Source organism: Pelobates fuscus, chromosome 4 (genome assembly GCF_036172605.1).
Source record: "Pelobates fuscus isolate aPelFus1 chromosome 4, aPelFus1.pri, whole genome shotgun sequence".
In the NCBI taxonomy this organism is placed as follows: Eukaryota; Metazoa; Chordata; class Amphibia; order Anura; family Pelobatidae; genus Pelobates; species Pelobates fuscus.
In genome coordinates, this window is record NC_086320.1 from 102830177 (window position 1) to 102844449 (window position 14273).

At 44.2% G+C, this 14273-nt stretch overlaps 1 protein-coding gene across 1 annotated transcript in view; it reads left to right on the forward strand.

Annotated features, from left to right (window-relative positions):
- Window positions 1-14273, forward strand: part of LOC134607869 (ras-related protein Rab-10-like) — a 78124-nt gene that overhangs the window by 41128 nt on the left and 22723 nt on the right. Inside the window, exon 2 of the mRNA XM_063450442.1 lies at window positions 5698-5758. Within this exon, the coding sequence (XP_063306512.1) occupies window positions 5698-5758 (61 nt within the window). The remainder of the gene's footprint in view (window positions 1-5697; window positions 5759-14273) is intronic.

Here is a 14273-nt window from a genome sequence, read left to right on the forward strand (position 1 = left end):
CTGACAAAGGCGGAGTTCACCATTCGGGAATTGTCTGCGTCTTCCGGATTAAAGGGGGTATACAAGCGGTATGCCTCCAATAATCGGTCATAAAAGACACTGGGCGCTTCATCACTTTTCTGAATCACCTCAACTGTCTTCGACATGTTAATAGCGTTCTTTCCTCCGGCTTTCATGCCAGCAATTATAGCGTCTCTATAGGCTCTGAGTTGAACCATATCAGCACCATTTACATTCCAATCGGGATCGGTGTTGGGATAATGTGTTGCGGCCCATGCTGATGGATTGGCTTGGTTTAAAGTACGGGCTTTATCCTCTAGTGCTTTAATGGCCGCTTGGTTAATCCTTGTCCTTTCCTCATTGTTGAATAAAGTCATTAATAACTGCTGGCAATCAGCCCATGTCGGGTTATGTGTCTGTACTATTGAGGTGAACAGATCAGTCATAGCTTGTGGTTTCTCAGTATACGAGGAATTGTGGGTCTTCCAATTTAAGAGATCGGTTGTCGTGAATGGGACATATACAAAGACTGGGTCAGCATGTGCCATTTGGCCTGCGGCATCGATATAGGCTGACCCAGGATTCAGACGAAGAGGCATCTGATAGTGTTTTAATTGTTGGGCACCGGTCAACTGTCGGGTCTGTATGGGGCTACGTGGAGGGGCGTCAGTCATAGGTTCCAGTCGGGGAGAAATAGGGTATGGGGATGTGGGAGCTTGGTTTTGGGAAAAGGTTGTAAATAAAACACTTCGAGCCGAGCTAGATGAAGCTTGACCGGAAGTCTGAAGTGGCGCCAAATCAGGATATTCGTTTTTAATGGGGGTTGGTTCTGATTCCGGAAGGGGAGATTTAGTACGAGGGGGGGTGGATCCTGTACTGGAGGAGGAAGCGGAAGTGGATGGGGGTAATGAGGGGAGGGTTGCAGGACTTCCTGCATTTGCGTCACTTCCTCTTAACGGAAAGTAAGGGGGCGGCAAAGGGATCTCGGACTCAGGGGGCGTGTCCAAAATGGGCCTAACACCAGTCCTAGTGGACGAACAAGTCCTAGCTACCATGAGGCGACACTGCTCCTCGTGGCATGTCTGGAGCCATTTTGGCGAGTCATTTACGGCCTGTCTCCAACAATCAATATAAGGAAACTGGCGTAAAGTTCAGGCCTACCCGATACAGCCACGTGTAAGCGCTGTACCAGAGTTGGATCCAAACTGCCACGTGGCGGCCATGCCGCAACCAAAGTAGGCCACTCCCTAGTACACAAAGTGACCAAACGTACAGGAGACATTTTAACCCCAAAATCACAAGTTTTGAATCCCTTTTTAAAATTCTTCACCATACAACCTAAGGGATCCGGGATCGTTGACTGCGACGCACCCATACTTAACAATGGAACGTCGTCGACAACGAATACTATACACGCGTACTATTCAACAGTCACACCCGTTTCCTCTGGCAACAGCACCACGTGGTACGGTTACCAAGTGAAACGTACACAATAACACAATAAACACTCAGGGAATTCCCATACACACACAGCTGTTACACCAGTCACTAGATAATCAATATTATGCCCTTTGGCGTAACTATACAGTCACCCACGCTATAATTCTCTATATACGAATTACCCGTCTATAACACACCCCAGTAACATCGTCTTTTACAAATAGCGGTTACAGTACGGTTAGCATAGGTCAAAGCACAAGTTAAGGTCACAATACAATTATTAGTGGTTATGGTGTTAAACATGCAATGGACGACAATGATTAGTACTTATATACAGTGTCAGTAAATATACAGGGTTATGGTACCGTGCACTATAATACAGCAACACACTATTAACACTCTCGCTAGACGGCTGAGCTCGCGCTATCTAACAAGATATACACTTTACTAAACAATCTTTATCACATTTACAATTCCCAACTAAACTATTGGCCAGTACCTTGAATGGACTACCTAAAAACAATCTACATACGTTTTGGTTAGCCACACTGCCCAATCACCATATATAGCGAGCTAGAGGACCGAATTTACACAGACGCCTCTTAGTCGCACTATCAAAAGTCTAGTGGGTTCCAAATTTACACGCCTTCCCACTTAGCCCAGATAGGTTGAGAGCTAGCGAACCGAATTTACACAGACGCCGCTTAGTCTCCCGGTCCCTCCGACCTAGCGAACAAAATATACACCCTAGAACGCTAGTCTAGACAAGACACCGGTGTCCGGCTAGGGCTATTTACACCAGAGCCCCGCCTGACTAACAAAATCAAACGGTCTGACTAAAGAGCGTTCGATCGAGCGGTGCGCCTTCGCTCCTTCCCTCCGACAGAGGGGGCAGATACACAGATTCAAACCCCTTTGGGCCTACCGCACAATCGGTATACCCCTAGTGGGTCCTGCCGTCTAAAACAGCAGTTGTCTTACCTCCTCGTTCCTGAACCTGAGTTCACACTCATCGACGGGGACACCCCAGCACTTCTCACATAGAGGCCGATGATCTCCTGGACAACAGACCAGTGGCGCCGAGACGAAGGGAGGTCCACGCAGAAGTTCAGGGGTGCAGCCGTAGAGAACGTGGGCAAAGATAGACCGTCTCACGCCTCTGCCTCTCAGCTACCGTTGAACGATGAGCTTCCCGGCCAATGCACCAAATGATACCGGAGAAACTGACGGAAGCGAAGCACAGAGAGATGGACACAGGTTTCTTCAGGAAGGAAGAGATTCTTTATTGGATCACCGATCGGGACTCAGAGGGACTAGCGTCACCAAAATACAGCAAGTTCTGAGTCCCGGACAATAGTGCAGGCTCCTTATATAGGCACATAACTCCTCCCATATTAAGCTCCACCCGCACATTCTCTTGACCAATCAATACAAATAAGAATTAACTTCCTGCTTGACCGCATGGCCTGTCCAGCACAATGGAGGAGGGGGAATACTACATCCTGTATTCTTGCACATGCTCCGTACACTACTGATCGTATCTTGCCTCGTGCAACCAACTGATCGATACGTCAGCATATGCACGTACACCTGCCACGTGGTAATCTCGGCCTACTAAATTTATTTTTACCGAGATTCCACCACAACTCGAGTATAAGACTAGGGTGGGAAATGCAGCAGCTACTGGTAAATTTCTAAATAAAATTAGATCCTAAAAAAATGATATTAATTGAATATTTATTTACAGTGTGTGTATATAATGAATGCAGTGTGTGCGTATGAATGCAGTGTGTGCGTATGAATGCAGTGTGCGTATGAGTGCAGTGCGCGTATGAGTGCAGTGCGTGTATGAGTGCAGTGCGTGTATGAGTGCAGTGCGTGTGCAGTGTGTGTATGAGTGCAGTGCGTGTATGAGTGCAGTGCACATATGAGTGCAGTGTGTATGAGTGCAGTGTGTGTGTATGAGTGCAGTGTGTGTGTGTGTGTATGAGTGCAGTGTGTGTGTGTATGAGTGCGTATATATTAATTGAATATTTATTTCCAGTGTGTGTATATAATGAATGCAGTGTGTGTGTATGAGTGCAGTGTGTATGAGTGCAGTGTGTGTGAGTGCAGTGTGTGTGTGAGTGCAGTGTGTGTGTGAATGCAGTGTGTGTGTATGAATGAAGTGTGAGTGTGTGATGCAGTGTGTGTTTGTGTATGTGTTGGTGGGGGTGGGCATTTGATATATTATTAATTATTATTTTTTTTTTATATTATTATTTTTTTATTATTATTATTTATTATTTAATTATTATTATTTTTTTTTTTTTTTATTATCTTTTTTTTTTTCGTCCCCCCTCCCTGCTTGCTAGCTGGCCAGGGAGGGGGGCTCCTTCCCTGGTGGTCCAGTGTCATTGGTAGTTCAGTGGGGGGAGAGGGGTGCTGGCAGAGCTGTACTTACCTTTCCTGCAGCTCCTGTCAGCTCTCTCCTCCTCCGCGCGGTCTGTGCAGCTCCCTCTGTCAGCTCCCAGTGTAAGTCTTACACTGGGAGCTGACCGAGGTGCTGAACGGATGGCGCGGAGGAGGAGAGAGCTGACAGGAGCTGCAGGAAAGGTAAGTACAGCTCTGCCAGCACCCCTCTCCCCCAGTCTGTATTATGGCAATGCAAATTGCCATAATACAGACTCTGACTCGAGTATAAGCCGAGTTGGGGTTTTTCAGCACAAAAAATGTGCTGAAAAACTCGGCTTATACTCGAGTATATACGGTACTCTTATTTTCAAGTATGTAATCATTGTAATACACGGCTAGGCACCAGTCACTACAGAGGGGTGATGTGATAACCTTTAATGTCTGTTTACACCAGAAGATATTTTGATATTCACTGACTGTTAGCCTGAGGTGCAGGAGAAGGAGCAGTAAGGAATCTGTGCACAGTACTCCCTTGTTATTCCTACACCCATGGTAGTGCTGAGCTGTAAAAAACAGATCATTTCTTGGGGACCCGTGGCAGGAGCCTCATTCACCCATGATTTGATACAGAAATTTAGTTAAATAAATTTAGTTAAAACTTACAAAAATAATGTTTCAGAGAAACTGCTATGTTTACACTGCAGGGTTAATCCAGCCTCTAGTGGCTGTCTCACTGACAGCCACTAGAGGCGCTTCCGCGATTCTCACTGTGAAAATCACAGTGAGAAGACGCTGACGTCCATAGGAAAGCATTGAGTAATGCTTTCCTATGGGCGTTTTTAATACGCGCGTGGCTCTGGCCGCGCATGCACATTCGGCTCCACTTGGGAGCCAACTTCGGAGGGGTAGGAGAGGTCTACAGCACCGAGGGAGCCTGGCACTGGATAAAGGTAAGTGGCTGAAGGGGTTTTAACCCCTTCAGCCCAGCGGGAGGGGGGGCCATGAGGGCAGGGGGGAGCTAATGACCCAATAGTGCAAGGAAAATGAGTTTGTTTTCCTGGCACTATAGTGGTCCTTTAAGTACCATTAGTTGGTGCACATAGTTGGGGCCCATTATAATTATGAAACACAATGGGGCTTGGGTTATATTGAAATCTTCCACAGGTCAGTAAAACTGGAGATCGAGGTCTTTTGATTGTGTAAGCAGTTTAAAATTTTAGGTTTACCACTCAACAGTCTGCAATCCAATTGGTTCAGGAAGGGGAGCACCTGCTCTTTTTACAACTCCTAGGATTCCTATCCTATTTAAAGCAAACTCTGCTGCAAACAGACCTGTATCTTAGACTGGTTACAGCTGTCTGCTCCTCCAGGATGCTCCAGCAGTCCTCTGAACATTAGATCAAACAAGCCTTAATCCCTGACCTCCATCTCTGTTTAGTTGGGATCTTTCACTTCTTGCATCCAGCTCTGAACTCCCCTGTAACTCAAATGAAGTCTTGAATATATTCAGCCATGTGCTCAGAAGCTCGCCATCTACTGGCCACTACACAAAATTGCAGATCAGAGTCAATGCATGCAAGGGGGCAGTCAGGATGCTCCCTGCCCTTCTTAGATAAATCCACAATAGCAGGCAATATTCACTTTCTTTATGTATGCAGGTAAATAATAACATTTGCCAACTTTTTTTGGGAGACTGGGCTGTGGGTCACTTCATAATTTGCGTATTGATCCTAGCAATATGTAAATTTTCCATATTTTCTTTTAATAGCTGGTAGTCTGGTTTACTGCCATAATATATTTTTCCTGATATATAGTAATGCGTTTTGTAGGGTTCATATTAACTATAATCTGTTATATTTCTAGGGATTGACTTTAAAACAAAGACAATTGAAATTGATGAAACTTCAGTAAAACTCCAGATATGGTAAGATTTCCCTTTCATTTGTCATCTGTGGCCAACATATGCTGCTCTCCGATTAGTAACCCTTTGGCGTTGCAATTTCTATGCTATGATACCTATACATTGTCATATACATACATATAATACATATCAGACTTTTTTCCAGTAGGCAAATAGTTCATCAAATGAAAAAATATAATTTGCGAATGTGAATCCTGCCCGATACATTCGGTGCTTGATAATTGTAAAATCCGTGCTTTGTGAATCCTCTAATTCCTATACTTTGTTAGTCTAGTAAATCTCGTGGCTAAAAATACTAACTACCGTATATACTCGAGTATAAGCCGAGTTTTTCAGCCCATTTTTTGGGCTGAAAAACCCCAACTCGGCTTATACTCGAGTCAAGGTCTGTATTATGGCAATTTGCATTGCCATAATACAGACTGGGGGGAGAGGGGGGGCTGGCAGAGCTGTACTTACCTGTTCTGCAGCTCCTGTCAGCTCTCTCCTCCTCTGCGCCGTTCGGTCAGCTCCCAGTGTAAATCTCGCGAGAGCCGCGGCTCTCGCGAGATTTACACTGGGAGCTGACAGAAGAGCAGAACGGACGGCGCAGAGGAGGAGAGAGCTGACAGGAGCTGCAGAACAGGTAAGTACAGCTCTGCCAGCCCCCCTCTCCCCCCCACTGAACTGCCACTGGACCACCAGGGAAGGAGAGCCCCCCTCCCTGCCATATATCAAGCAGGGAGGGGGGACGAAAAAAAAATAAAATAAATAAAATACGAAATAATAATACAAAATTAATAATAATAAAAAAAATTAATAACATAAAAAGGGGGATAAGGACCACTATGGGAGGGGGGGGGTATAAGGACCACTATGGGAGGGAGGGGGGTATAAGGACCACTATGGGAGGGGGGGGGTATAAGGACCACTATGGGAGGGAGGGGGGTATAAGGACCGCTATGGGAGGGAGGGGGGGTATAAGGACCACTATGGGAGGGAGGGGGGGGATAAGGACCACTATGGGAGGGAGGGGGGGATAAGGACCACTATGGGAGGGAGGGGGGGATAAGGACCACTATGGGAGGGAGGGGGGGATAAGGACCACTATGGGAGGGAGGGGGGTATAAGGACCACTATGGGAGGGAGGGGGGGATAAGGACCACTATGGGAGGGAGGGGGGGGATAAGGACCACTATGGGAGGGAGGGGGGGATAAGGACCACTATGGGAGGGAGGGGGGGATAAGGACCACTATGGGAGGGAGGGGGTGGGATAAGGACCACTATGGGAGGGAGGGGGTGGGATAAGGAATACTATGGGAGGGAGGGGGGGATAAGGACCACTATTGGAGGGAGGGGGGTATAAGGACCACTATGGGAGGGAGGGGGGGTATAAGGACCACTATGGGAGGGAGGGGGTGGGATAAGGACCACTATGGGAGGGAGGGGGGTATAAGGACCACTATGGGAGGGAGGGGGGGGGTATATGGACCACTATGGGAGGGATGGGGGGGATAAGGAACACTATGGGAGGGAGAAGGGGGATAAGGACCACTATGAGAGGGAGGGGGTGGGATAAGGACCACTATGGGAGGGGAGGGGGAAGTAAGGACCACTAGGGGAGGGGAGGGTAAGGACCACTAGGGGAGGGGTGAGTCAGGACCACTGGGGGGGGGGGTGAAGGAACACGGGGGTGGGGAGGTAAGGACCACTGAGGGAGGAGGAGGGGAAGTCAGGACATATGGGGGGGGAGGGGGCGGCAACATTTTTTTTGCCTACGGTGGCAAATATCCTTGCACCGGCCCTGCACACACTGCATTCACACACTGCATTCATACACACACACACACTGCATTCATGCACACACACACTGCATTCATGCACACACACACTGCACTCATACACACACTGCACTCATACACACACTGCACTCATACACACACGCTGCACTCATACACACACGCTGCACTCATACACACACACATACGCACACACTGCATTCATTATACACACACTGTAAATAAATATTCAATTAATATATTTTTTTTAGGATCTAATTTTATTTAGAAATTTACCAGTAGCTGCTGCATTTCCCACCCTAGTCTTATACTCGAGTCAATAAATTTTCCCAGTTTTTTGGGATAAAATTAGGGGCCTCGGCTTATATTCGGGTCGGCTTATACTCGAGTATATACGGTATGTTTATTTTGCTGGTACATATTGTTACTTTTTAAACCAAAAAACATGTAGGCACTAATATAATCTTGGGTGTGTTTACAAATGCATTATTTCACAACTTAAAATGGGTCTTCTCTAAATTTTAAAAGTGATGGTCTATTACTTGACAAAGACTCTCTAATGATATGAAAATCAATTTGGGAAATCAGTGTTGAATTAATATGAAGTCATTGAGCAAGGTGATCATTCTTAGCAATAATTGTGTAAAGAGTCAGGTGGCATCGCAAGCTTAGCACAACTATACTAAAGCACAAGCAAGCCCATTAGTTTACCGTAGTAGGTGCAAGTTCTCATTGTTTAATATTTCATACAGATGTATATACTGAACAAAAGACAACAAATACAGGGTGCGCTAAATAAAATAAAGGGAGATGAAAAAGTCTTTAGGTACAATGTGGACCTTGAGTGAGTGTTCTTAGGTTCTTTCTTTGGGATCTCAGTAGTCGAATATGGAATACAAAAGCAGAGAGGGGAGACCAATAGTGCAAAACCGTAATGCGGAAAGGATCACGAACAACACAGACGTGCAGCCACACTGCTCTATGAACCAAGCGTGGGTGGAATAATCCCCACCAGGGATTTCTTTTGAAGTACTTGAAAAAGCCTACTGTTTGGCGAAACGCGTTGTGTATTTTTACTTTGTTTTTAATTAAAGTATTTTGTGACTACCACTTATATTTGGTTAGTACATTTACTTTATATGTTGCTGTTTTATCCTGGCTGATTTTTTTTAAACAAGATCCAGTACTTCAAAAGAAATCCCTGGTGGGGATTATTCCACCCACGCTTGGTTCATAGAGCAGTGTGGCTGCTCTGAACACTGTAAGTACGTTTCTTTTTTATTCCACTGTCATTTTATATATGGAAAACACTATGGGCCCTCTCTTGTGATTTTATTTTCATAAGACCGGCACTGCAAGCATCATTAGAGGAATATCCTACACGTGGGGAGTTAAAATACCACTGTATGCTGTTTTACTCAGAGCTGGTCATAGCTCTTTAAATTGTAAGTTGGCACTCTTAGGACCTCAGTGTTGTCTGTTGTTGCAGTATTACCAAAGTTATTGCACCATTGGGTTTTTCCATCTTTTATATATTTTATATGCTGACGTCTGTCTGGGATGGTGTAAAGAATCCTGTGAAGACACCTCCAATTGTCCAGCAATATCCTACATGTGGGTAGTACTAAATACCACTGCATGCTGTTTTACCTAGAGCTGGGCTTAGCTCTTTAAATTGTAAGTTGGCACTTCTCCACGTCTGTGTTGTTCGTGATCCTTTCCGCATTACGGTTTTGCACTATTGGTCTCCCCTCTCTGCTTTTGTATTCCATATTCGACTACTGAGATCCCAAAGAAAGAACCTAAGAACACTCACTCAAGGTCCACATTGTACCTAAAGACTTTTTCATCTCCCTTTATTTTATTTAGCGCACCCTGTATTTGTTGTCTTTTGTTCTCTCCATTCTTTGAAGGGTTTGAGGGTTACCCTTCCTTTCAGGTGTGCAGCTCTATCCCCCCTTGTGATCAGTACTGTAGCGCTGTTCCCCTCCCTTTCTATTTACTAGATGTATATACTGACCCACCTTTCCACTCCTCTAAGTTAACACATAGGACCAGGTGGAAACAGGAACTGGGGTCGACAGCGCTTTCACTTTTACATGGAGCAGCATTGGGAGACTAGCCATAAATTGATCTGAGTCCCTTCCAGGCGTTCTTGTGTATATCCTACATCCAGCCCGCTTTGTTGGAGGGGTGGAAATGATCATGGGACTCTCTCCCATATATTCTGATTTTGCTCAGTAATACAGCCTTTTTGATCCCAGATAAGAACTTTCATTGCAAATTTAAAGGGACTCTATAAACACCCTATGAGCACTAGAAGCACTTCCTGCAGTTTCATGGAGTTTAACTCCTTTAAACACTGTTGGATGTCCTCACACTTTGCAGGATGTCCAGTATCTTCAAAATCCCCGTAGAAAAAACATTGATTCATTACTTTACTATGGAAAAGGCCTAATGCACACCACGCATTAGGTTTCCCCCATTGCTGGTGTCGGAAAGAACTCAGCGCTGGAAAAAGGTAAGTGTTTCAAGGTTTTTTTAATCCTTTAATCACTGGGTGGGGGGTGAATAATAGGTTTAGGGCAGAGGAACACTATATCATTAGAAATACAGTTTTGCATTCCTAATACTATAGGCTTCCTTTAACATCGTTTTCTCTACCTCTCCAACCTGAGTTGGCAAGGCTCTTAAGTGTGCCGAAATGTGGGTGGTTTCTGTGACATGTGTCTTGCTCTGGTAGGCTGTTTGAACTACATGTGCTATACTTACTGTGAGGGAAAAATGTATTTGATCCCCTGCTGATTTTGAACGTTTGCCCACTGACCAAGAAATTACAAGTCTATAATTTTAATGGTAGGTGTATTTTAACAGTGAGAGACAGAATTTTAAAGGGAGTGCTCCTAAGCTCAGCTCGTTACCTGTATAAAAGACACCTGTCCACAGAAGCAATTAATCAAATATCAAACTCTCCACCGTGGCCAAGACCAAAGAGCTGTCCATGGATGTCAGGGTCAAGATTGTAGACCTACACAAGACTGGAATGGGCTACAAGGCCATCGCCAAGCGGCTTGGTGAGAAGGTGACAACAGCTGGTGTGATTATTCGCAAATGGAGGAAACACAAAAACACTGTCAGTCTCGCTCGGTCTGGTGCTCCATGCAAGATCTCACCTCGTGGAGTTTCAATGATCATTAGAACTTTGATGAATCAGCCCAGAACTACACGGGAGAATTTTGTTAAAGATCTCAAAGCAGCTGTGACTGTAGTCACCAAGAAAACAATTGATAACACACTATGCCGTGAAGGACTGAAATCCTGCAGCATCCACAAGGTCCCCCTGCTCAAGAAAGCACATGTACAGGCCCGTCTGAAGTTTGCCAATGAACATCTGAATGATTCAGAGGAGAACTGAGTGAAAGTGTTGTGGTCAGACCAAAATCAAGCTCTTTGGCATCAACTCAACTCGCCGTGTTTGGAGGAGGAGGAATGCTTTCTACGACCCCAAGAACACCATCCCCACTGTCAAACATGGAGGTAGAAACATTATGCTTTGGGGCTGTGTTTCTACTCAGGGGACAGGACAACTGCAAAGGGACGATGGACGGGGCCATGTACCATCAAATCTTGGGTGAGAACCTTCTTCCCTCAGCCAGGGCATTGAAAATGGGTCGTGGATGAGTATTCCAGCATGACTATGACCCAAAACACACAGCCAAGGCAACAAAGGAGTGGCTCAGGAAGAAGCACATTAAGGTCCTGGAGTGGCCTAGCCAGTCTCCAGACCTTAATCCCATAGAAAATCTGTGGGGGGAGCTGATGGTTCGAGTTGCCAAACTTCATTCTCGAATCCTTAATGACTTGGAGAGGATCTGCAAAGAAGAGTGGGACAAAATCCCTCCTAAGATGTGTGCAAACCTGGTGGCCAACTACAAGAAAGGTCTGACCTCTTTGATTGCCACAAAGTACTAAGTCGAAGGGGTCAAATACGTATGTCACTCATTGACATGCAAATCAATTTATAACTTTCTTGACATGCATTTCTCTGGATTTTTTTTTTGGTTATTCTGTCTCTCCCTGTTAAATTACACCTACCATTAAAATTATTGCCTGATCATTTCTTTGTCAGTGGGCAAACGTTCTAAATCAGCAGGGAATCAAACACTTTTGACCTCACTGTAAATACCAGATAATAAGGATCCATGTCCACCTGGGATGCACGGGCAAAAGGCTCCGTCAACAACCAACAGCAACAAAAGAGGGAGTCCAGCACAGTCCTAATCTCAATAAAGTGATGCTTTATTGATAGTGTCAAATAAATGGGTGATGTTTTGGCCCCACACTGCTGCAAAGTTTTTATGGACTTGGACTCCTGGGACTTAATACTTCTTATATTTTTTACTGGTTTTGCACAAATAAACATTTTACTCAGGAACCCCCTACACTATAGTCTTTAATAGATTATTTTTGTTCCCTAACAACTTAGAGGTGTAAATTGTCTCTTTACTTGCCTTTTATTTTATCAAGTTATACTGTGTATTTTTTATAGTGTACAAACTCGAAAACTTTAATAAAAACTGAAACATGAAAAAAAAAAACAGTACCGCCTGTTTTGTTTTGTTTTTTTGTGACTAGTAAATCTATATCAAAAAATGAATGCAAAAAAATTATATGGGAGTCTACATTGTCACTCTGTTTAGGAATTATGATGTGTGAATCAAGCTATAGCTGCATGAATACAAATTATTCAGTAAAGTATGTCTGATAGCAATGGGATTTTCTGAAAAAAATTGATTTAACATGTTTCCTTACTAAAATAATGTGATATTTAATTACAAAGAAACCGTTTGATCTCCAGTCAAACCATAACACAAATAAAGTATGCACGCAGATGTAATTTAATCAGTCAGTCAATGCAAATGATTACAGGGAAACACAGGAAGACATACTATAAATATAATATCTATTATATATCACTGCAATGACTGCTTTAGAGAAAAAAAACATGCAGCATAATTCTCAGAATGCAATTAATGGCAATACAAGATAGAAACAAAATAAAACACATGATATGAAATATAATTTAAAAAAAAATACAAAAGAGCTGTGTTATGAGAGAATTGAGCTTGATGTTGGAACTGAGCAAATGCCATACCGCAAACTATCTGCTGGATATCTCTCACATTGCACAACAGTGTCCTGAGTGACAGAGTCTAATCACAGCAGGGCATCACACTCTACTGATAATACCTTTTTGTTCAACCCAGTCGCGAAACTGCAAAGCTGCAAGGTAGGGGCCTATTTATCTCCATAACGTAAAGCCATTGGGAACCTCACAGAGGAGAACTCACCTGGTCAGAGGCCCACTCCTGATCCAGCACAGATGGGGCACAGATTTTAGAAGCCTACTGTGGGGGATCCCACAGAAAAAAGAGATATTGTCTTTCCGGTGAAGGCTGCAAGGCCTGCCACATGTCTCCTGAGGCCTGCAAGTCGGACCCACTACCAGCACTAGGGACTATCTTAAAGGGACACTATAGTCACTTGAACAACTTTAGCTTAATGAAGCAGTTTTGGTGTATAGAACATGCCCCTTCAGCCTCACTGCTCAATCCTCTGCCATTTAGGAGTTAAATCCCTTTGTTTATGAACCCTAGTCACACCTCCCTGCATGTGACTTGCACAGCCTTCCATAAACACTTCCTGTAAAGAGAGCCCTATTTAGGCTTTCTTTATTGCAAGTTCTGTTTAATTAAGATGTTCTTATCCCCTGCTATGCTAATAGCTTGTTAGACCCTGCAAGAGCCTCCTGTATGTGATTAAAGTTCAATTTAGAGATTGAGATACAATTATTTAAGGTAAATTACATCTGTTTGAAAGTGAAACCAGTTGTTTTTTCATGCAGGCTTTGTCAATCATAGCCAGGGGAGGTGTGGCTAGGGCTGCATAAACAGAAACAAAGTGATTTAACTCCTAAATGACAGTGAATTGAGCAGTGAAATTGCAGGGGAATGATCTATATACTAAAACTGCTTTATTTAGCTAAAGTAATTTAGGTGACTATAGTGTTCCTTTTACAACATGAGGGGCTCCTGAGGTATCAGCCCTGGCAAATAAACAGGACATTCAAAACTTATTTCATGATCTTTAAAAGTTATCTGCTGCAGATAGTTGTAAAAATTTAGATTCAAGCGGTTACTGAGCATGTCAGATGTTTACGTGTGTACCACATCAATAAGTCTCCATAGGCACCAGCATCGGTATCCTGAGATGTAATAGGCAGGTGCTCATCCTCCCAAGATAAAATGCACGTTATGCTGGCATTACATGGCGTCTTGCCTTTGCGTTTAAATCAGCGCGGATTACTACCTACCAAGACCTCACCAGAGCCACACTTTAATGGGAAAGATCCCTTTGCAAAATCACAAGCCAACTGCAAGTGGCTGGCATACCCTATTGCTGGACAATGCTGCAGTTTTTCTATGTTACTCACCATGGAACTGTCATTTCCCCAGGAGACTCGGTCCTTTCTTGGGACACTGGGACTTGCCCCACCACCATCATATCCCTCTGGGTCTACTACCAATCCAACCTGAGATCTAACCACTCTTGTTCCTTTCATGCCTTGAAGGGGTCAGGTCTCTGATCCAGGGACTTGATGTTGAAGCAATATACTGGCTAGCTCACACCAAGCACTGTTATATACTCCTGTATACAGAGGGTCAAGGGCGAATCAACT